Here is a 23,293-nt window from a genome sequence, read left to right as displayed (position 1 = left end):
CTGCTCACGCCCTGTCACAGGGCTGGCCCGGCCTGAGCCGGTCTCTCCAAAATCCAGTGAAGAGGTTTGAGTGGCCACGGCCCCCGGGGCGCAGGGGCGGGGACTTACCTGGATGACAGCGGCCCGAAGGGGGTGCGGAAGCAGGAGACGCCCCGCTGCCTCCGCTTCCGGAACGCCTGCTCCACGAGCTTGGCCTCGGAGGCGGGGTCTATCCGCCAAAAGGACCCCTTCCCGGGCTCCTCCTGGGAGCGAGGGACCTTAATGAAGTAGCGGTTCAGAGAGAGGTTGTGGCGGATGGAATTCTGTGGGCAAAGCAGAGGGAGTCACTGGTCACGGCGGGTCAGACCTGAGCACAGCAGCCGGGAGAGCACAGCCCCAGGTCCGGGCCGGAGAGGCCTCCTTGGGGGCAGGGGGCAGCTCACTGGGGAAGGACAGGGGTTTCACAGTGGTTTTTCTTGTGAAAATTCAGCACAGGCTCACGACCACCCCTTACACAGGAAGCGAAACGTAAGGACAAACCCTGGCCTGGGAGACGCCCAGCTCAGAGCTCGTACTGAACCAACCAGCCAACGGGACAGAGTGGCCACGGAGGAGACCTGAGCGGCTGTGACATGCTGGCTGTGGCCAAGGCCGGCGACGGTCTTGTGAACCCACACAAGAAACCGTCTGGAAAGAGCGGGGACAGCGTGTTTCCAAGTTAGCTCAGGAGAAGCCGGTGCACCAAGCGTGGGAACGTTTCCGGACCCAAGCGGGTGCTCACTCTGGACATGACGCGGCCGTCCGGGGAACGAGCCCCCAGCCCCCGGGGGTCGTGAAGTTGGGGCCTGGGCACACCGCACCTGCCAGCCCTTGTCGGCTGTCCGGTAGTATGGGTAATGCTTGGTGATGTGTGCATAGATGCCGCTCAGCGTCAGCTGCCGGTCCTGTGCCGAGGAGATGGCCTGCACGATCAGCTGTGCGTACGAGTACGGCGGCTTCGACTCGTCCTGAGGACACAGCCAGCGTGGGGTTAGCCCGGAAAGACGTTTCCGGTCCAACCCCCCCCTCCCCCCCTCCCCAGGCCACCTGCTCACAGAGAAAACCCTCCAATGAGTGCGCAGATTTGCAGGGTATCCGCTAAAACCAATCCCCACGACCTCCTCTTGTTTAATCCATGTGGTTTAAGCTAGGAAGAGCTGTGTCTCCCTCATGGGGGTAAAAATGAGGTTTATTCATAGTTTAATTCTGAAATTTCTCACCTCCTCTGCAAACTGATTTAAAAACAGTTGTCAGATGGGAATGAACTAAGACAAGGCTGTAAGGCGAGAGCCTGACATTCTTCTCAGAGACTGTAATTACGCTCGGAGCCATCCCGTCCCTGTGGACGGGACGAGGGGAGGACGAGGGAGGGAGGGGCAGGGACGCCAGCACCCCACGCCCGGTCACTGGCCAACGCGCTGAGGGCTGAGACCTTGGGGCTGTCCCCTCCGGACGCGTCGGCCTGCTGCTCCGAGGCGGCCTTCGCGGCAAACTCTGCCGCCAGCTGCAGGTCCGAGGTCACGTTCTGGACGAAGCGGTAGCTGGAGGACCCGGCCCCTCGGGGGCTGGCCGGGCAGGAGTTGGGGACACTGCGGAGAGAAAGGACACGTCCTGAGTTCTGACCCTGAGCCGAGGAGGTGGGCCCGGTGCTACAGGATGCCCGGACCCCCGGACGGCGCGGGTGGCCGGAGCTCATGGCACTGCCCCATCCCCACTGTCCTGACACCGCACCGAGGGCGGCCAGGGGACTTGGGCAGGTGGCGGCCACACGATGGCGCCCGAGGAGAGGCCAGGACGCGGGGAAGCACAGTGCCCGCCTCCCCAACCGGTTCCCAGGCCCGCGGCGCCCACCCTCACAGTCGCCGCCTCAACCCACGGGTCCGGGCGGGGGTGGGGGGTGGGTGGGGGCGGGGAGCTCCTCTCCAGTTGGAAGCTGCAAGCCAATCCGTGGGCGGGAAACATCGGGGCTCCCACTCCGAGTCTCAGCCCGCAAGGCCCGACCTGTCTGCGGTCTGTCCCCGCTGCCCTGCAGCTGGCACAGCGGGGGCCCGCCTGCCACGGGCGTGGCCCAGTTCCTGCTGCTAACAAGGTGGACCGTGGTCTTCAAGCCGTGTCGGAATTTTGATTCTGTAAGTTACAAGCATTCACAAGCTCTGAAAGTGGGTCCCAAACCCAGGTAAAAAGTGTCCCTACTGAGAGCTGACAGAGAGCCCGGGGTTGCCCCCCTCCTTCTGCCCATCCCCGCCTGCCCGCATCCACCAGCACCCCCGGAAGTCGCCCTCCATGCTCCCAACGCACCCAGGCGTTCCCGCCATTGTCCAAATGACAAGACGCCCCCCAAATCCCCACAAGTCAAGCTCATGTGAAAGCTCTTTGTGCCACTTTCCTGGACACACACGCAGAGCCTCGTCTCCGGCTGGGCTGCCGTCACTGGCTTCCCTGCCCAGCTCCTCAGGGAGGAGCCGTCTGTGGCTTTGAAGGAGGGGCTCAGGAGATAGTAAACACGGGAAGGGAAGAACGAAAAAATAAAACACTGTGACTGGGAGAAACCTGGCAGGTGATATGAATGGTGAATTCCACTACAGTCAGTAATTACCCCTTTTTGGTCAGGAATCTGCAACCTATGTAGAAATTTTAAGGAATCTTTTTTTTTTTTTTGAGAATTCTTGTTCTCCTCTCCCCTAGACTCCCCAAACATGGAGAGAGTAAGTCCTGTGAGTATAGAAATTTTAACCAACGACCGTAAGGTAGGATGCAGTAATAAAAACGGCTCTTTCTGAATTTCATTTTGAACGAAACATACAAAACCCCAGCTTATAAAGTAAGGTAGGAGGGGAGAGGAAGCGTCTTACTAGTAACATGCTAACACACTCAGCGTCAGATCTTCCAAATGCATCCACCTGGGGACCAAATGCCATGGCACACGGTGGTTCGATGAAGGTGCAGCCCTGATGGGGGCTGGGGGGAGGGGGGTCCCTGAAGACTCTCTGCCCTGCTTCCTCCAACGACGTGGTGCTGCAGGACGTGCCAGCACAGAAGCGCCGGTTCACCAGCTCCAGTCCCAGACACGTTCAGCGCCCCTTCTGGACTTGCACACAAGTGAACCGAAACACCACGCCTGGCCCATGCTCTGACCACAGGGGGCGAGAACCGTCCCCCGAAAACACACTGGCCTCAGGACAGATCAGGAAACGTCCAGGTTGGTGTAAACAGACAGTGCAGGGCTTATCTGGGAAAACCTCGCTGACATCTGACCTGTGTGACCCACGGGGCACCCTGACCAGTGCAGACGACAGACAGCGACTTCTGGGCTTGGGCACCGGGGATCCATGGCCTGTCCCAAGTCCATATTTTGTAAAAGATCATAGAAAATTTATATCTAACTCTCAAAAAGCAAAACCCAGAGAAAAGTCTGTCATTCCCCACAGAATGATTTCTAGTGGAAATAATGAACAGCAGGCTCGCAAATGGGAGGAGAGGCTGGGCAGCCTCCACGCCACTTTCTACGACGTGCGCCAGCTTGTGCTGACAAACCCTTCCTGGGGAAGCGTCCGCGGGGACAGGGCACCGCTGATGCCCAGAGGGCCCAGCAGGCCCGGCCTGGAGAACGTGCGTTCGTGCACACCGCCGCACAGACCTCAATAAACCCCATTCAGCCGTCACTGCAGGCTGGCCTCGGCCCAGAGGGCTGTGCCTGGTACCCAGCCACCCTGGCGTCACACGTCCGGAGGGAAGGAGCAGAGGTGGAAGGAGGTGAGCAGGCCGTCTCTGGGCTGAGAACACGCGAGTCAAAGGCGGGCCTCGTGGGGTGTGTGTGTGTGGGGGGGGGGTGTCTGGGCGTCTGGGGGGTGTGTCCCACCCTGGGAAACCGACCAAGACACTGAGTGTCCCCCGAGGGAGCTTCCTAGTCCTCTGCAAAGTCCCTGACAATCAGCAAAATAGGAAAGATTCCTACAGCATAAACACACACGTCACCTCTAGAGGGGTGGGGGAGAGGAAATGCCGGGCCCCCTGGGACGCCAGGCTTCAGCAAAGAGCCGCCCGCTGCAGGGGCCCCCCAAGTGCCCGGGGTGGGGAAGTCTGATCTGCGGACGGGGTAAAGCAGCAGAGGCCAAGCAGCCTGGAACTACCCGACGTCACACGATAAACACCATTCTTCCCACCTTGAGGCTGAAAGTGGTAACGACGTGGAAGATGCACTTTAGGATGTCAGTCACTGACCCCCCCCAACCCCCCTTTTACGGAAAAACAATTCCTAAGTCGCACTTACCGTTCAGGCAAGGAGGGCTTCGGGTCAGGAGTGGAGATGGCTCATGGCTGGCCTGTCCTGCCAGTGGCTGCCCTGCATCTGGGCCACTGTCTCACCAGGACAAACATGCCGGGCCCTGGGACAGTCCAGGCCCAGAACATGACTCCTGTGACCGCCCAAGACATACCTGGAACCACTCTGCACCCTGTATTCACAGCAGCCTGACGGAGAGAGAGCACCCAGGCCCACTGCGAGGGTGAGAGCCTGAGCTGAGAAAAGCAGATCTGACCAGAGGCCACTGTCCCCAGAGATGCGCTGAGCCTCGTCCGGGCTCCTGCCGTGCCCACGGTGTGGCCCTTGCTGCCCCGCTCAGACGCCTGGCGGTCCGGCTCCGGCTGGGCCTCAGCAAAGCGCGCAGGCGGGAGGCTCTGGGTCCTGCCCCTCCCGAGCCAGCCTCCCGGGAAGGAAGTCCTGCTGGGCCCGCACCAGAAACATTTTCTCTCGTTGTTACTTGTTTATAAAGCGCTTCAGCCACTTAAAGAAAATCTGCTCATGGCACAATTTGCCTCAAATCGATTCCAAGTTGTAGAAGGGTTTTTCAACAGAAAAAAATTATAATTGAAAAAAACAAGGAAGTGGGAATGGATCTGAAATGGAGGTGGGAACGTGGGCCGCCCAGGCGCGGGGGCAGCGTGGACCCTCCACCCTGGCCCTGTGCCTCGTTTGCCTGGATGGAGGGCAGCTGGGCCAGACAGGACACGGGGAACACACAGGGGAGGGGCTCGCGGAGGACGCCAGACGGCGGGGAGGGGGGTTGCCGGGGAGAAGGCAAAACAAAGCGGCAGGATCACAGCCCCGAAGAGGTGAAGAGGCTGCATTCACAACAGCAGGACACAATTAGAACATCTGGAGGACAAGGAAATGCTCGTACAAGTTTTAAAAAGAGGAGAAACAAAAGTTCAATAAAGGGCCGAAGGAGAAACTTGAGAAAAGCAGAAAGCAGAAAAGAGAAAGGGACGGACAGAGGAAGAACAAGGTGGGAAAAGAAGACGAGTACGCAGGGGGAGAGAACGTCACAGAAGAAGATAACTTCCTAGAAATGCAGTAAGTGAGTCTTCAGATCCAAAGGGTCCCATTAAAGGTCCAGCCCCCTCCTAGGCACCCCGCTGAGACGGGGCCGGTGCTGCGGATGCCGGAGACCCAAGCCCCGCCCCCCCCCACCGCTCCCAGGGGGACACACCATGTACAAAAGGGCCAGGATCACAGGAGCAACAGACTTCTTAACAGACACACTCCAAGCTAGAAAGCGACATCAGTTCTGAGCAAAAACGTTTCCAACCTAGAACTCTCTACCCAGGATAAACATCTACCTAGTGTGAATGGAGAATAATGATAATTTTCAGGTGTGGAAGTTTTTATTAAAAAATTTGCCTCTCCTGTCCCCTTCCTCAGGACTAGAAGATGTTGTCCAATAAAAGGAAGGAGCAGATCAGGAAAGGGAAGACTGGGGAGCTGGGAGAGAGGGGATGCCCAGGATGGTGTGGAAGATGATCCCAGGGTCAGAGGCGCCCCCCGCACCTCGGGGCCAGGTGGGAGGAGGCCTGGGTCCCAGGTGATGATGTAAATGGGAAGGATGTGCCAGTCGTCCCAGGTACCAGGAGACCTAACCAAACAGAGAAGGGGCCACTGTAACTCCCGGGAGCGCAGGCCGGGGAGAGGCTGAGCAGTGTAGCCGTCACACAGCCGCACTGAGGCCATCAACCAACACTTCTGATGTGACCTCGCTGGGCTGATGGGGTGGGAGGAAAAGCCAAGTCCTCTATCCCACAGGAAGTCAGTGTATGATGATCTGAAACTGAGACACCAGAAGGTGAGTAGGTGCCGAGGGGCGTGAGGACAGGCTGGGCGTGGCCAGGGGCTGTTCTGTCATCACCAGCCCTGCAGAATCTTCTGCTTTCTTAGATCACGTGCACATATTACTTTGATATGAATAAACCTTTAAAAAACACGAATGAAATCAGTACCACCTCTCTCCCTGTGGGCACCTGCGGAACGCGCAGCCCAGCCGTTCTACCCGCTCTGCTGGAGAAGAACCTCAGTCTCCCATCTGCAAAGTGGGGATGGCAAGGCTGTGACACCACACAGCAACACCACACAGGACCACTGTGGAGGTGAACGGATGTACTGAGCTCCCAGCCCACTGCACAGGTCTGGCGTGTATGTCAGAAACAGCTCTATTTTTTTTTTTTTTTTTTTTTTGTGGTACGCAGGCCTCTCACTGTTATGGCCTCTCCCGCCGCGGAGCACAGGCTCCGGACGCGCAGGCTCAGCGGCCATGGCTCACGGGCCCAGCCGCTCCGCGGCATGTGGGATCTTCCCGGACCGGGGCACGAACCCGTGTCCGCTGCATCGGCAGGCGGACTCTCAACCACTGCGCCACCAGGGAGGCCCACAGCTCTATTTTTATCACTGTTCTTAAAATCTTGTGGCTCACGACCCTAACAAGTGTATTTTAACCAAAATAATCAAACCTGAGGGTTTCACGGCCTCAGCACGGACCGTTTAGACACTTCAGAGAGGCAATTTCAGACCCAGGAGACTAAGAAACTGGAAAGAGCTGCTGGCCCTCGGTGGGGAACTGGTCAATCAAATACAGGTCACGTCAGACAGTCCACTGTGCAGCCACGAGCGATGCAGTGACACAGAAGGGAGCCCGAGACACAGAGGGACAGGAGAAAAAGCAAGCTGCAGGACATTCTGAGCTCCGAGGGACCTTTCTGGGGAGGGGCCACAAGTACTCACACCCGTCAGACAAGCTCTCGGGCATGTTCAGAGAAGATGCACCTGCAAACGTGGACTTCTCTCCAAGAATGTCACTGCACAATTTTTATTTTCTGAAACATTTCAATTTTGTAGAGTGCACGTATATTGTAATATTTCTGTAATCCGGGGGAAAATAAAGGGAAAGAGAGGCCAGTCTCTTAAGAACACCTGTGCTCACTAAGAGACACTCAGTGCTGTGAAATCCCGGGACACTATTTGAAAAGGTTAACTCATTTATGAAACACGCCTTGTCCCAGTGAGAACAATAAGCGAACAGGCCTGAGCCCAAAAGTACCAGGTGCATCTCCCTCTGAGGAGAGGGCAGATCCGGGCGGGGGGGCCCATGCCTCCCTCAGGTCTTCCTCCAGGCTCTGCCTGCTTCCGGAAACCCAGAGCCGCAATCTGGAAAGGAAGGGCTCTCGGCGGCAGGGCACCAGGCCGGGCCTCGCCCAGAAGGCACACCCAGGAACACATTACATGGCACCCATCCCCCGAAGACGTGCCCGAGAGCAGGGAAACAGCTGCCCCAATGGACACGAGACTAAAGCACAAGCCCAGTCAACCTCCTCTCGACAATTTAAAGCCAAAAACACCCTGGCACGGATGCAGGCAGAAGGAAACTATAAAGGACACGGAGGGCCGCACCTTTCTGTGTAGATGAACCAATTTTTATTTCTCCCAAGTTTTCAGATGGGGAAAGGGACCAGGTGGGTGTGAGTGGGGCTGGGGGGTGCGAGGGCCACCGGTGCAGATATAGGTGCGGGACCCACTGACGGCGGGTCTCCCAGACCAGCCAGGCAGGGCTCCCCACTGTGCAGGCACCTTCCTCTCTGGGTCACTCGGGGGAACTGAGGCAACGCTGCAGCTGGAAACTTCGCAACAGAATAAATCACTCTCAAGGAAGGATCCAAAGTTTGCCAGAAACACAAAGACCTTCCAACAGCCAACTCGAAAACCTCCCAACTCAAGGCACTTAACACTGCAAAGTGAGTTAGGACTGAATCTCGCGCAGCAGTGAAGCAGGACTGGGCTGGAAGGTCATGGTTAAAAGTGGTTTAGGTTCTGAGGCTGGTTGCTTAATTTTTATTTCCTACAGGGTTCCGCTAACCTTGGCCAAATTCCACAAAACAAATTACTTTTGGTTTTGATCTCTATATTACAAAAATTAAGAAATGCCTTCCTCAAGAAATAGCTTCTAAAAACTTAGTATAAATTAGCTGCTCTCTTTCTGTGCTGCTCCCTTTCTCTGGTTGAATTTCAGCATTTTTCTTAACAAGAGAGTTCATTCATTTTCTGGGTGGAGGACTTCAGTGCAAGGAAAAAACCCCGCAGAACCCGCCCCCGCCCCCGCCCCCGCCCCCGCCCCCGCCCGGCCACCTGGGGAAGGAGGGAGGGGGCGGGTCAGCAGGGAGGGCGGGGCCGCTCCTACAGGTGCAGCCGCTCCCCACACCTCGAGAGGACGGGCCCAGAGCCGGAGGAGGCCGACCCGGGCCGAGGCCTGCGAGCCTCTGCAGCTGAGCCGCCGGGCGAGCGGGCCAACCGTGCAGCGGGCTCAGACGCTCCAAACGGGGACCGCGGCGGGGCGGGGCCGGGATTGCGGAGGGGGCCGCGGGGGGGGGGGGGGGGAGGGGGCGGTTGTAGGGCGTAGGGACGGGGACCCGGACGGGGACCGGGGCGCGGGCCGCTGCCGGCCGGGGTCTCCCAGCCCGCCCGCTTCCCCGGGGACCTGCTATGGGCGACGGGCGCAGGGAGGGTGCCCGGGCGGGGTTGGGGGAGGCAGCTGTTTGTAAACACGCCGGCCCCGCGCCTGCGCCGGGCGCGCAGGAAAAGGATCTGGGCAGCAAAACCTCAAGGGCCTCTGAGGTTTCCAGCGGGCAATCGGATTCCGCGGCGCCAAGATAAACGGATGTAAACAGAAATCCTTTTCTGTGACACTTAAAGGCCCAAGAGTGAAAGAGCCAGTCTCAGAGTTACTACTTTCCCCGCAGAGCTGTTCTACCGGATGAAGACCAGAGGCGAGTGCCCCGGCGCCCAAGCGCCCCAACCCCACTCGGGCCCGGGGTCTCCACAGTCACGTGGCCGCGACTTCCCAGAACTGCGCAGGGACACCCGCCTCACTCTGCTCAGTGACACCATCTACGCCCCTTTAGAACCGCCGGCGCCTCCTAACACACAGGCGGCCGCAGCACGTGGAGCTGCTGCACTAGCTCAGCCTGCTGGCCACTGTTTTTATTCAAAATGTTACTGGGAATTGTATCTATTTTATGAAGACCTCCAGATACAAACCAAAACAGTTTTCTTTCTTAAAAAGCGTCGCCAAAAAAAAAAAAAAAAAAAAGCGTCGATGTGGCAGGATTCCGCAGCCCCAGGCCAGTCTAAGGCTGACCTCGGGCTCTGGTTTCACCAGGCGTGTAAGGGCTCCGAGGCCCACCCGGAGGCCCACACGCCTGTCTGGCTCCCCACGGCACGTAAAACACACTTGGCCACTGCTGCAGCCGCTCTGAGGTGCTACTGGATAAAGGTGTCAGCGCATACAAGTTTTATCAGCTTCGCTGAGCTAGAATTCACACACTACACAATTCACCCGTTCCGAGTGTACAATTCAGTGGTTTTTAGTGCATCCAGCGTTGTGTGACCATCACCTCATTCCACAATACTGTCGCCACCCCAGAAAGAAACTCCGTGACAGTGTGCAGCCCACTCCCTTGAACCCCCAGCCCCTGGCAGCCTATTTTCCTTCTCGAAGGATTTGCCCATTCTGGACATTCCATATCAACAGAATCACACCGTGTGTGGTCTCTGGGGACTGGGTGCTTTCACTTTGCCTCATGTTTTCGAGGGTCATCCATGTTGTACCAGGGGTCAGCACTTCTTTCCTTTGGATGCCGGAACAGCCCTCCACCCTGTGGCTGTAACACATTTGCTCTCCACTCAGCAGCTGAGGGACACGTGAGCTGTTTCCACTTTGGGGGCTGCTATGAATAACACTGCCGTGAACCCCTGTGGATGAGTTTCCACGGAGACCTCACGACCCAGGGAGCTGCTGGGCGGTTAAGGTAACCCTTTAACATTTTGAGGACCTGCCAGACTGTATTCCAAAGTGGCTGCTTCATTTTACTACACAAAATTTTTTATCTACGCATAAATTATACACATGTAAGTAAGTGCAAGAGCATGTTCATAGCACAACTTCATCGTTAACTCCAGTGGAGCCCTCGTGCTTTAGATGATTTTCAAGGTAGATGTCTGAAAGAACAGTGAGATGATGTGCTAAATTTCGGGTTTGAGAACAGAGCTATTGCTGGAAACCTGAAAAGAACTAAAGAAAAAAATCTATCTCGTAAATCCCTAAGGACTAAATAAAATAACACACGTCTAGCGGCTGAGCGCAGGGCCTGGCATACAGCGGGTCTCCGTCACTCACTGCTCCTCTTTGGCGTCCCAGACATCTGCGATGTTGGAGGGATTCACTGAGGGAGAAAACGAAGCCCGAGGAGGCTGCAGGGACCTGCCCCCAGCTCTCCCACCAACTGGAGATGCGGCCAGAACCAGAATTCAGGTCCGTGACATTTCAAAGCCGTCCCTGAACTTTCTCTCCGTGAGAGAAACGCACCCGCCCGCTCACTGGCTCGGGAGGAAACTGACTCCAAGCAACTCAGTGCAAATGACTCCACACATCATGGTAGGAAAACAAAAGGCTAAAGGGAAACCAATGGTGATGCCATGATTAACTCATCTGTGCTTCTAAGTGTAACCCTTAAAGGTGCAAAACCAGGGACCACGAGCCTGGCTGGTCAGCCAGAGGAGAGACCTGGTAAGACTCAGGGACGCAAAGCTCGAGCTCTGCTGAGAAGTGCTTCTCGGAGTGTGGTTCCCAGAGGCACCCCGGGGCCCCGAGACCATTTCAGGGGGTGTGTGAGGCCGAAACTGGTTTCGTGGCGACACCGAGACACGCTCTGCCTCCTCCACGGGCTGACGTTTGATGATGCCCAGTCCGCGGTGGCAAGCGCAGTGCATGGCAGGAACCGAGGCACCAGCACCAAATGCACTGGTGCTCATGGCATCGCCAGGGTCGCACACACCAATAAGGCACAGGCCAGCTTTGTTTTAAAACGCCCTCAATGAAGCGGTAAACTATTTAAAGTTTATTAAATCTTGATCCTCAAGTCCATGTCTTTCAACATGTTTTACGACAAAAGGGGAAGAAGGCATAGGACCCCTGTTGTCGCAAAAATACTTGTGCCCCTCAGAGGGGACAGCTCACCAGTCCCCTCCCCAGTCTCTGGCTACACACTTCACCCTCAGACCTGCCCCCAGGGACCCTCTCTGTATAACACGCCAAGGATGAGAAAGTTCGAGGACTTCCCTTTCTTCAAAATCTAGAGTAATTTCTAAAACTTTGCAAAGGATTTCTACCAATAAAGTTTAGAAAAACCTAGTCCACCAAATCCTGGTATACAAATACTCCTTTTAAATAGTTTCACTGTCTTTAAAAACTGATACCTAAGCTTGTTTTAAAAGACCCTAGTATATAAAATTTCAAACTGGAAAAGTGACTAATTAAGTAGTGATTCTTCACTTTATAAAAGAATTCTCCAGAGAGTTAATTTAAGTCCTCAGGTCCCTTGATGCACTTAAAATAGTTTCAAAATTTCCATCCACGGGCAATTTTCCAGAAACATACTTGATATCGTATGAAACACAGAACACCCATATCACTTTCCTCTTTCTCGGCCGCGTTCTAAAGCACAGGGCCGCGGCTTCTGCAGAGGCAACCGCACGAGGGGGCCAGGCCACTCACCTGATGGTGCCAGTCGGGGAGGGGACGGGGCTGACCAGGCTCCGGAGGTCCGGCTCCGGGATGTGGATCTTCAGCGGGGAGATCTGCGGGTAGAGCGGCCGGAGGGGGGATGCCGGGGCCTCCTCCTGATGGTACAGCGACGTGAACTGGATCTTTATCGCCGTGCTGGGGAAGCGGAAGGTGCACCTGCAACGGGAGGGGAGCGGGACGTTAGGTCCAGCAGGGGGGAGGTGTCCCGGCGCGTCTACGCCGCCCGCCGTCACCAGCCAGTGTGCTCTCCGACTACGCCGCGCACATACACGTACCCAAACCTGCGCCCAAACCACGCCACCTCCGCTTCCCTCGGGACAGGCCGGCGAGGGCACCGGGCTCCCCCCACGACGCGTGCGACGGCAAGACCTCCAGCCCGGACAAGCCCCCTGGTGTCCCCTCCCACACGGGCTCCAGATGGCCAGCCGGCTTCCTGTCCGCCACACGCGCCACGTGGATCCAGCACCGGGCAGAGAACGCTCCTTGGGAAACCGAAACGCCGCGGTCACCTCCAGGGCAGCTTTTTAACGACAGATGCCCGTCACCCAGAAGATGGAAAGCGAGCGCTGCCCGCAGAGGCGCCGGCGGGGGTCTCGGAGGAAGCGCCTGGAACCCGAGGGTATTGGCTGCCTTCACCGTCCGTTCTGGCCTCACGAGCCCCGAGCCTCGTCTCCTCTACTGGCAGGGGACCGCCCGCCCCAGGCCACTGCAGACCCCAGTCCCTCCCTGTGTGCGCACAGGAACCCAGGGCTCATCTCCCTCCCACAAACTCTGACCAGTAAAGCGGGGCATTACTTGTCAAGCACACCTTCTGAACTGACCAGTTATCCACAAGTTGCTAACTGTGGCTAGCAGACACAGGGTGCACACGGAAAAGGCCCTGATATTTGGTCCAGTCAATTCAATTCAATTCAATTCAATTCAATTCACTGTCTGAGTAGCCAATTACCTCCCACCTCCCACCCACACAGCAAGCACTGCTTCAATCCAATTCCCTTTTCTCTTAGTAAAACAACTTTGGGGCTTCCCTGGTGGCGCAGTGGTTGAGAGTCCGCCTGCCGATGCAGGGGACGCGCGTTCGTGCCCCGGTCCGGGAAGATCCCACATGCCGCGGAGCGGCTGGGCCCGTGAGCCATGGCCGCTGAGCCTGCGCGTCCGGAGCCTGTGCTCCGCAACGGAAGAGGCCGCAACAGTGAGAGGCCCGCATACCGCAAAAACAAAAACAAAACAAAACAAACAAAAAAAACTTTGAAGAAACAAGACTGAAGAACAGGCTCTGGGACATGGCAGGTGGTGACCTGGCACCCCGGCACCCAGCGGGGGTGCTCGCGAGCCTTCCGCCGGGGAGACCCACCTCTCAGGAAATGACTCAGCAGTACAAGCGTCTACTCTGAGAGCCCCTGCCTGCATCTCACAGGGAAAATCAGGAACTCCAGCTGGCCTCACTGGCCAGTACAGATTCTTCCAGAGACACCAAGCAGAGAGCGGCTGCATGTGGCTGTCCAGGCGGAGCCCTGCATCAGGCAGTGAGGCACCGAGACACTGGGAGCCACGGCTACCAGGTTTGTATTTCCAAATCCAAAAGCAGAACAAAGGGATCTTGATACTGTGCAACAGAAGCTGTTTTCCTGTTGATGCTGTTTTGCTTCTGGGAAATTCCGCCTAAACACCAAAATGTCAGGGATGCGGGTGGGGAGGTCTGGAATGGCGACATCTTCCCTCCGGTTCTGCTTATAGGGCCGCCCCAGGCTATTTAAAAATCGCCCGCCATCTCCTTCTTGTAAGCCAGTTAAAGAAACGTTTGCTGTCCTTTCCACTTTCTTTAGTTTCCCCACCACCCGACGGAAATTTCCTCCATCAGTCTTTTGGCTAGAAAGTGACATCACACATATGCCTAAGATGCTTTCTGAGGCCGAGGGTCTCTCCAGACCCAGAGGCTGGTCAGCTTTTGTAAGTCAGAGTCAACGTGCATCCCCACCAGGTCCGAGATGGGCCCAGTGTCCCCGAGCCTGGGAACCGGCTGAGGGCTCCACACAGGTGAACAGAGCGTGGCTGAGGTGAGCTCCACCTGTGAAGGACAGGACTGGATGAACAGCAGGGGTGTCTGTGCGCATGCACGCACGCACGCACACACACCTGTTCCACAAGTGCTAGGTAGGAAGGCAGTAGTGCTGACAGTTAAAAAAGAGTTTCCACGTCCCTTTACCATTTGTCTCTTCCTTCAACTGCTGCAAATTAACAAAACAAGCTGCGTGTTGCTCTCTGCCAGAGGCGCGTGGAGTTCTGACTTCCTGCACGTGGCACAAGTCCCTGTGTCAACGTGAGGTCGGACTACAAGACCATGTCACAACTACAACTGCCAATACCAACTAGAAAGCGGTTGTGGCTTCCGGCCTCTGACAGAGGTCACAGGACAGGCAGGGGATCTCAGAAAATGGGGTTTAGGGTGAAGACGAGAAAAGGCACGAGATCCGGAGAGAAGAGCTCTGGGCGGGGGTCAGTGCCTGCCTGGCCCGGGGCTCAGGAGGCAGATGCCGGGGCGCATCGTCAGGCCCCCTTCCCTCTGCTTCCCAGCCTGACTTCTGCTGTGGGACCACCTGCTGTAACCCCTCTGCAGCCCTGGATGCTCTGGGCAGGAGAGATCACCTCCAAGACGCTTTCCGGTTCAAATCCAAGACGCTAGACAGACAGCACATGCACACAGACTGGGGTTTCAGTGAAACAAAGCACAGCGTTTTATAGGTCAGGGATTTGGGCATGTCATCAGTGGCAAAGTCTACTGCCATCCATAACTGGTAACAGCAGGACAGTTTCCTACTGGAACGGTGATCTTCCAACTAAGGTTTAACCATGAACATTTTCACATTAGTTACAGCAACAGCCATTTCAAAAGCATCTCCTGACTCACTCTTCCAAAAATTATCCTGAGGCAGCTGGTCTACCAGGAGGAGGAGAAACTACCAGGAGGCTGCTTAATTTTAAACAGATGCCTCCCCAGGGTGCCCACCGAGTTTGCCAACTGTTACTTCTCTCCCTGGAACATTTTCGTTCTGGTTTAGGGCCCTGGCTAGAGCTTTAATGAGCGCGTTCTGCAATTAGAGCTACTCTCCTGAAGGCGCTCCACATTCAGGCTGGACCCAAGCGCACTCTGCCCGTGCGTCGGGGCTCCTGCCGAGGGTGGGGATGCGCGCTGGAAACCACCGCCCACCAGCCCAAGGGAGGCTCCGTGCAAGCACCCGAGTTCTGCACAGAATTCTCGCCCTGCTTTGCAGAGGCGACAGTAGTCTGGTGGCTGCCCGGCGGGGGTGGGGGTCCTGGAGACGGGCGCGGGGCTTCCTTCCTTCGGAGGCGATGCAAACGCCCAACCATCGGCTGAGGCAGCAGCTGCACGATTCCCCGGGACTCCTGAAAACCCCTGGCCTGGACGATCCGAGTGGGTTCTTCGTGCAGTGTATGAGCTGCACCCAATCGAGCTGTTTTTATTTTTTCATATAAATTTATTTATTCAGTTTTGGCTGCGCTGGGTCTTCGTTGCGCCGCGCGGGCTTCTCACTGCGGTGGAATCAAGCTGTTTTTTCAAACGCTCTTGCCCTGAAGCTCCTACGCCCAGGCCCGCTCTAGCCTGGGAGCGTCCAGAAGCCTGCGCTCCTGGAAATTGGGCCAAACTGGTATTGCCTCGGTTCCCTGTGAAGCTGCCCTGTTGAGCATCAGCTCAGAGATCCCTGCATGAAGGCTGGTCTGGCCCCGCTCGGCCACTCATGAGCCTCAGGGACTCGGGCTGTCACCCACCTTCACTCCCATCTCGTCCTTAGGGAGGAAGCCCCACACCGGCCTCACCAACAGGAAGTTGTCAGAAAAGAAACATAATTTCCCTGTCGTCATTCAGTCCTCACAGAGAGGACACGGACCACCTGTGTCCCCGGGACGGGAGGGGGCGCCACCGTGGCCACCCACGGGCTGCAGCCCCAAAAGGCACCTCCAGGGAAAAACAAGGACCCTGGACGAGTAAATGTGACACAAAAGAAAACTTCACAAGGAAGGCTGGGTGACAGGCTTGAAAACACCTGCCGGAAAAGACCAAGAAAATACAAGAAAACTTTGGAGGCTCAGTCCAGGAGGGAGAGTCACTCTGCAAAGGACGCCCCTCCTCAGGCAGCGATGGGGAGGGCGGCCCGGGACCCTGCTTCGTGGCCGGCACAGAACTGCCGCTGGCCAGGAGTCGCCCGGTGGTCACACAGTTTGAAGTACAGGGTGCTGCCTCGTCAGAGGGCAAGGACGGGAGTGCTGCAGGCTAGAAATCTGGTCACCTTCCCTGTGCCGGGTCCAGCGGTCCCCCGAGATGCCCGAGAGCGAAGCCTGTGTGCCCAGGATGCCACAAGCTTCGGGGGGACCACGGGGACCGGCACCCGGGGCAGGAAACGATGCCACCGAGCCTGCAGCCACAGTGGCCTCAAAGGAGCCACGACTCGGGTGAGACAGGCAGAGAGGCCCCAGCCCAACGGCAGAAAAGACCAGAGCAGGGTTTTCAAGAGTGAAACCTGCCCCCAGAGACCCTTGCTGTGCATCTGACCTGCGGATGTGACAGAGACAACATGCTCGGAGACTCCGGAGCCGGAGCAGCCCCAACCTGGCCTGCGAGGAGGCGTGACCGTCCCTCCCCCACCTGCCCGGCCTGGGGCACCGCCAGGAAGCACGGCAGCGTCGTCTCCGGAGCACCTCGGAGGAGGCCGGCGGACACAGAACCCTCCGCGTGCAGACACGGGGGCAGCCGGGCGGGCCCCCCGGAACCTGCCCCTTTAGGGAGCGCCTCTGAGAGCAGGGCGGCTGTGACCAGTGAGTGTACGTCCCACTCCTCCCTTTTCCAGACAGGTGCTGGGACCGCCTTCCTCTGCTTCTCCTCGGCACAGCGCTTCACAGATCCACCACTCGGGGCACCCTGATGCGGGGACGCACACGTAACAGAGACCCTGGACCTCCACGATGCGGTCACCAGGTGGGACTTGGGCCGCCTCCCTTGACGACGGAGATGAGTGGTTTTTATGTCAGAATAAGGGTCACAACCACGTGGGGGGCTGAAAGGGCAAGCTACGACAGAGACGGCTGGTCCCCTGGACGCGTACCCTCTTCTGCTTCGACGCTGAACTCGTTTCAGCTGGACACGCGGCTGCCCGGCTAAGGACAACGCTTCTCTGCCTCTTGTGCAGCCATGAGACTGTGCTGGTTCGCGGGATGCGATGGTTCGTGCCCTTAAGAGGAAGAGAGTGTCTTCTTCACTTCTTCCCTTCCTATGGCCAGAATGTGGGTGCGATGGCCGTAGCTGGAGCAGCCGTGGTGGGCCGTAAAACGGACACTGGGTAACAGAGCAACAGAACAGAAGAGCCTGGGGCTGCCCTATCAGATTACACTGGGACTGTTATACGCAGAAGAAATCCACCTCCCTTGCTATCCTGGCCTTCGTTACAAAAACCAGACCTCTGTTCCAATTCTAAACAGCTAAAGAGCTCCCCTGCGAGGAACAGCTGAACTCCACAGTGCGCATTCATGGAGGAGTATCATGCAACCATCTGAAAGGACGCCTTCCAGGACTGATCGTCTCTGGGCAAATCTCTTAACGCATCTGATCTGTGCTCCTCCTCAGGAAAATTGGGGTATTTACGGTGTGTACTGTGTAGGGTACACACACGAGACGTGTGAGTATCAAATGAAATAAGCAAAGTAGTTAGAAGCTCACACAGTACTTACCAGGTAATAAGCACTCACGAAAACGGGCCCATGGAGGAACATTAAAATGCTGATGACATAATGACAAGTGCAAACAGCAGAGACTAAACGGTCCAGCATTGCGGCTAAAGGCCTGGGGTTTGAAATCAGACAGGCCTGGTTTGAGAATGGGCCGCTGGGACGCCGCTGGGATGCTGTGGGGGACCTGGGGCGAGTGGCTGAATGTAAGGCCCCTCCCTGGTAAACCAGAGACAGACAGGCAGGCCTGGTGCAGCAGGAGCCCTGGGGCAGGCGAGGCGGGTACAGCAAGCGCCGATGACACCGGCTTCAGTCATTCTTGCAAACATCCCTGGGGTAAGAGTGGTATTGCCGGAGACCTCGAGTCTTTCAAAATGTTTTTTAAATGTTGTAACCGTGTCCTTTAAGAAGTGAAAGACTCAAGAATAGGGGCGAAAAGCTGTTACACATTTGATGACCAGTATGTTCGAATTTTGAAAATAACCACAACCTAGTAGTGGAAAAATGGTCAGGCTTGGGGGCCAGCTGACAGCCAGCGGCCCCGCCCTCCCCCGCCGGCGTGTTCTAGGCCGGCAGGCGGCTTTTCCGGGTAGGCCCCCGACAACAAGCAACCCTCATTTACAGAAGGTCTGCAACTGGCACACCAGAGGCTCTGAGTTTTGTAAGAACTCCAAAGAACAATAAGACAGTTCAGGAAATGGTTTTGAAAAACCTTTTACATACACAGTCCCCAAATCAAAGGATTCTGATCATCTTAAGTGCTTTTAACCTAAAATATCTATTTCTATTAAAAACGTAATACATTTTGCTAGAGCGTCTTTAAAAAACAAAACCCAAAAACAGAACCGAGCAGAGGAGGCTGGAGGCTGCAGAGGCCATAGTTCACTGCTGTGCTGGGAAGCCGTGCAGACCGGCGAGGGGTGAGCACGTGATCCAAACACAAGCTCCAGCCAGGAAGAGGGAACGAAGCCAGGAGCCCAGGCCCCGGGAAGGCGGGGCGATGACTGTCCTGACCAGGCAGCAGCTCTGCAGGGTCCCAGACACAACAGCAAAACCTCAAGCCATCCTACTCCAAAAAAACTGACGAGGGCTGGTGTATTGAGAGGCCCTCGTCCCCCACCTCGAACCAAGGCTACCCGCAGCCTGGACCTCAGACACAGAGGGTCCCAGCAGAGCCACACAGGGTCAGGCACCCTGGGGAGGAACCCAAGCCATCTGCCCAGGGACACTCTTATCCCTCAGTGGGGAAGCATCAGGTTTAAGACAAGCAAACAAAAAATGACTGTGGAAGTCGAGCTCCCAAGCTTTACAGTTTGGAAACTCAAATGGGGCAGAAAGTCCAATATATCTGAAAAAGCAAATACCTTCCAGATTTGCCTGAAAAACATCAAAGGTTATCCAGTTGGGTGAATGGAGGAACTACAAAGATCAGAATTCCACTTCAAGTGTTCTGGCTTCCTAAGGTTCACTGCCAACTGAACGGGCACTGCAAAGGGACATCCTGCACTGGGTGGCTCAAGTGTGGACCACAAGGCCGGGCTCTCCAGGGATGGAGCTTCAGACACAGCACCGCCGCTGGGATGGACACGGCGACAGCAGAGCTCGCGGGCGACGGGCTGCCACCAAGCATAGGGCCTGGCCTCGTACCAGCAGACTCACATTCTTCAAGATTCTGTCCCCAAAGGCCACCCCCTGTACGGAGTCCGCCTCAAGGGCCCCTGCTTATCCCCGCCGGGCTTCCCAGACCACGGGCTCCCAGAGGGAAGTGTCACCTCTGCCGCTGCCTGTCCCCTCCATGCTGCGCACACACACGCTGGTGCACACGGCCAGGAGCTCACCACGCTCCCTGTCTCTGTGTAACCTAAGAGTCTATCGGGAGGTAAAGGCGGGTGTGAGGCAGGAGAGCGATTCCTTCCACATGGGTGAGGCACCCCCGGAGGGTGTCGGCTGAAACCCAGCGGCCAGACCACAGGGAAACGATCAGACTTTTCTGACCCTGGGTTAACCTTGCAAGGACATTGACAACATGCCTTCCCTGTGTTTAGTAGAATCACTCAGCCAGAGAATCAGAGGACAGCTGGCATCCCTCCATCTCACACGGAGGGCGGGGGCCACTGACTTCTCCGCTCAAATCCACGTCCACAGTTTTTAACGGAGAGAGACTCGTGTGAAAATGGGAGCGTCTGCTGGCAGCCCGACCACCACCTGCGAGCTGCAGACACTCCGCGTGCAGAGCCCAGCCGGCCACCAGGTCAAGTGCCACTGAAGATGGGTGGGGCGGGTACTACAGTGGCCTGTGCAGTGAGGAACACTGGCCCATTCCGACACTAACCTGATCCGACGTCAGATGCCAAGATTATCTCCATATTACACATAGCTTCTCCCTCCCGAGGACGGGGTGTCTAAGCACGAACATGAAGACCCAGGAAAGAGCCAGGTGTGACGCAACAAGGACTAGCATGAAATAAGTAATAACCGCATTTACACTTAAACATTCCACCCAGAGAGCAGCAGTAACGTGCTTCCTCAGGTCAGGGACCGCCCCCTCCTGTGAGAGGGTGCGGATGTGGCATTAGGAACCTGAGACTGGTCGGGGCTGTCAGCCGCTGCCGGGGCGTTAACACGTCTAGTTATCCAATCTGCAAAACTGAGAGTCTATTGCCTAAACGTTAATCAACGTGAAATTCAATAATATAACGTAATACAACACAATGTAATGATAATAATAATTAAAAAGTAGCACTGGCTATTACTTATTACATGTGCCAGGAAGCCATGCACTGAGCAGGTTAAGTATACCGACTAACCAGAATATTCCATTTCTCTGGACACTCGAGATATATTTAAATACGTGTATTTTAAGGACATTACGGTAAGGGCTCTGAGCTAACACAGCGCCTATAAATTTGAGGGGCAGAAAGAAAAGGCTCCAGGACAGGGCGGCTGTTGCACTGGGGGGTGGCGGGGGAAGAAACAAGAAGACAGCAGAAATCTGCTCTGCACGTTTATTTTCTGGGTCCTGGCAAGGCCCGAGTTCAATTCTGTTAAACTCGGCCCAGGAAACGCTTCAGAAGCTGAAGGCAGAGCCCAGGAGGCCCTGCCAGAAAGGTGTAGCCACCACCGCTGCCACCGCCCACCGTGAAGGGGGGGCGGGCGCGCTGCCAGAAAGGTGTGGCCACCACCGCTGCCACCGCCCACCGCGAGGGTCGGGGTGGGGGGGCGGGGGGGGGGAGCGCGTCCTTCCTGAGTGGACCGCTCCAGGCAAACCCACGCTCCAGGCAAACCCACAAGCCTCCTACCCAGGCATTACCGCCCAAACCAAGACCTTCCTTTCGATACCAGCCTCGGAGGTACAGCGAAGCTCGAGAGGGGACCCCAAACACAAACCTCAGCTCCGCCTCCAAAGAGAGCAAACAGCCTTTGCTGTTAAGGAAAAAGAAGGGAACAAAGTTCCATTTGTCGGAACACAACAGGAACCGTGTGTGCAGCCCGGCTCGGCCCCCCTTCCTAATTTGGGAAATCCGACAGGCACCCTTGGAAACCGGACGGAGCGGCCCTGCACAGAGGCTGGGGAGAGCGGGCGGCTCCCCTGCCCCCCACCCCCGAGCACCGCACGAGGCGTCCAGCCCATTTCCCTGAAGAACCGAAACCGTGAAAGCTGTGGAAGCGCCGGGGGAGGTATCGCAGTCGACAGAAGTGGAGAAAACCTTGCCTCCTGCCGGGGCCGAGGCCAAGAGGGATGGAAGCCCACCGCCCTCGCCCTCGTTCCCAGGGCAGCCCTGCTGATGTCAACACACAGCTCCCCTCTGTCCTCCCCAACGGGGCAGGGGTCCAAGGGCCTCCCTGCCGGGGAGCTGGCGGTGTTTCCCCAGGGCAGCTCCCACACCCAAAGGAAGCTGGGCTTCACGGGGGGAGCCGATCACGGGGCCGCCAGGGGAAGGCTGGTGAGTGGAGTTCCACCAGGCAAGTTTCCATAACTCGCTTGTAAATCAGGTCTTTGAGGGAGGCCCCTGAAAACCTCCTGTGCTGTAATGAGCGAACTCCAGGCTGTCAGTCAGCTGCCCACACAACACTGAGTCTGCCCACGGCCAGCACCGTGGCCCTGCTCTCAGCACAGTCACCACTGGGGGCTCCAGACGTCCTCTGGCTGACATTTCAGGGAAAACCTACTCACAGAGCACTCCCTTCACTAAGGAAGTACCGCCAACTAACGTCAGAGGCTACAGTGAGAACCCGGGCACAGCTTCCGAGGGTTTCTAGAACCACACACCTTGGACAGTCCCTGCAGCAGGGACACTGGGAAGGATAGAGGACACAGACCGCAGCCCACCTCGTGGGGTTTGTCTTCGGGCACCAACGGAGGCGACATCAGATGTTCACTCGGACACACACACCCCCGACACGACCAAGCCCCAGGCCCAGGGCCTAACCCAGGTCACCTCTCCCACGAGGTCCCCGTCAGCCAGGATGGGGGCACAGGCGGCAGGGCGGCCACACCACTCATGGCTAAGCTCAGTTCCCCTGGGGAGGGTCTGCGCAGGTCCCAGCTCCCGCAGGAGAACGGGCTGCGTTGCTGTTGAAGAAGTCTAATTCTGAAATGAAAACTGAACGGACGGCTCTCATCGTCCTCCTTATTTTTCAGTTGTTCCCCAGTTTTCCTGTCCTCCTTCAACGGAAATCTAGGGGAGCATCCAGTCCATCTCCTCCGCAAAGTCCAAGGCGAGCTGCGGTACTCACACCTTTTCAAGTCAATTACTTTCATGACGTTGAACGTGGGTCACTACTCAAAGGGAGAAGAAAACAGACCACGCAACCCAGAGGCCTGATTCTAGGTGTGCTGTGGGCGCAGCAGCCGAGGAGGAGAGCCACCCTGCAAGGACTCCGCGGCCGTCTACTGATGGGAAGCAAGTTTTTTTCTTTTTTCTAAGGGCCAACTCAGGGAAGATTTAAATATTCAGAGGCTTTTTTACAATTAAAAATTAAAATAATATTAAATTCTGCGCAAAAACCCATACGGTCATCAGATGCTGGGCTGCAGCACACGAGCCCACCTGCGGGTCAGGAATTCTCATCACTAAACTTTTCTGCCTGCATCGCCCATCAGGACAATGTCTTGGCATCACCACCTAATTACGCACACTTGCTTACTTCTTTATGAACTATACTCATGATGCCGTCTGCTAATAGACACTTGATGAAACATGACACATACACTTTAAAAGGAGAAGATTAACAATAACCAAATGGAAGTTCTGACGTTACCTCCTGCACCCTGTGGACTCTGCTCCCGGGTGACAGGTCAGCCCCAAGGGCTTTCTGCTGCTTCCCACCCCTCCCGCCACCAGGCCAGCAGGACAGACTGGGCGAAACCCCACAACAAACCGGGTCCTTGCTCAGCTTAGAAACAGCCCACAGCTCTTGGAAGACAATGCAGACTTCGGGCCCCACCAGCCTCTCCGATGCCACCCTGCTCCCTCCCGTGCCCCCTCACCAGGGCTCCTGGCACTAGCGGCCTCGCTCAGAGAGGTCGCCTCCGACCTCGACGCACAGCAGGCCTCCGTCCTCCCTCGGGGCGCTCAGGCAGCTCCCTCCCAGGACAGGGCCCAGGCCTCCTGCTGGCTGTCATATGCCAG

General features: G+C 56.7%; 1 protein-coding gene across 1 annotated transcript in view; it reads right to left on the bottom strand.

Moving 5' to 3' along the window:
* FOXK1 (forkhead box K1) overlaps positions 1-23,293 on the bottom strand; it is a 65,680-nt gene that overhangs the window by 10,264 nt on the left and 32,123 nt on the right. The window contains exons 2-5 of the mRNA XM_022565440.2: positions 11,892-12,077; positions 1,451-1,607; positions 840-986; positions 109-302 (exon numbers count right to left, since the gene is read on the bottom strand). Coding sequence (XP_022421148.2) covers positions 109-302; positions 840-986; positions 1,451-1,607; positions 11,892-12,077 — 684 coding nt within the window. The remainder of the gene's footprint in view (positions 1-108; positions 303-839; positions 987-1,450; positions 1,608-11,891; positions 12,078-23,293) is intronic.

This window comes from Delphinapterus leucas, chromosome 15 (genome assembly GCF_059928025.1).
Source record: "Delphinapterus leucas isolate spDelLeu-1000000601 "Yukka" chromosome 15, BTC_Dleu_Yukka2, whole genome shotgun sequence".
Classification (NCBI taxonomy): Eukaryota; Metazoa; Chordata; class Mammalia; order Artiodactyla; family Monodontidae; genus Delphinapterus; species Delphinapterus leucas.
Note: the sequence above shows the minus strand (reverse complement) of the source record. Positions and strands in the feature narration are given on the sequence as shown.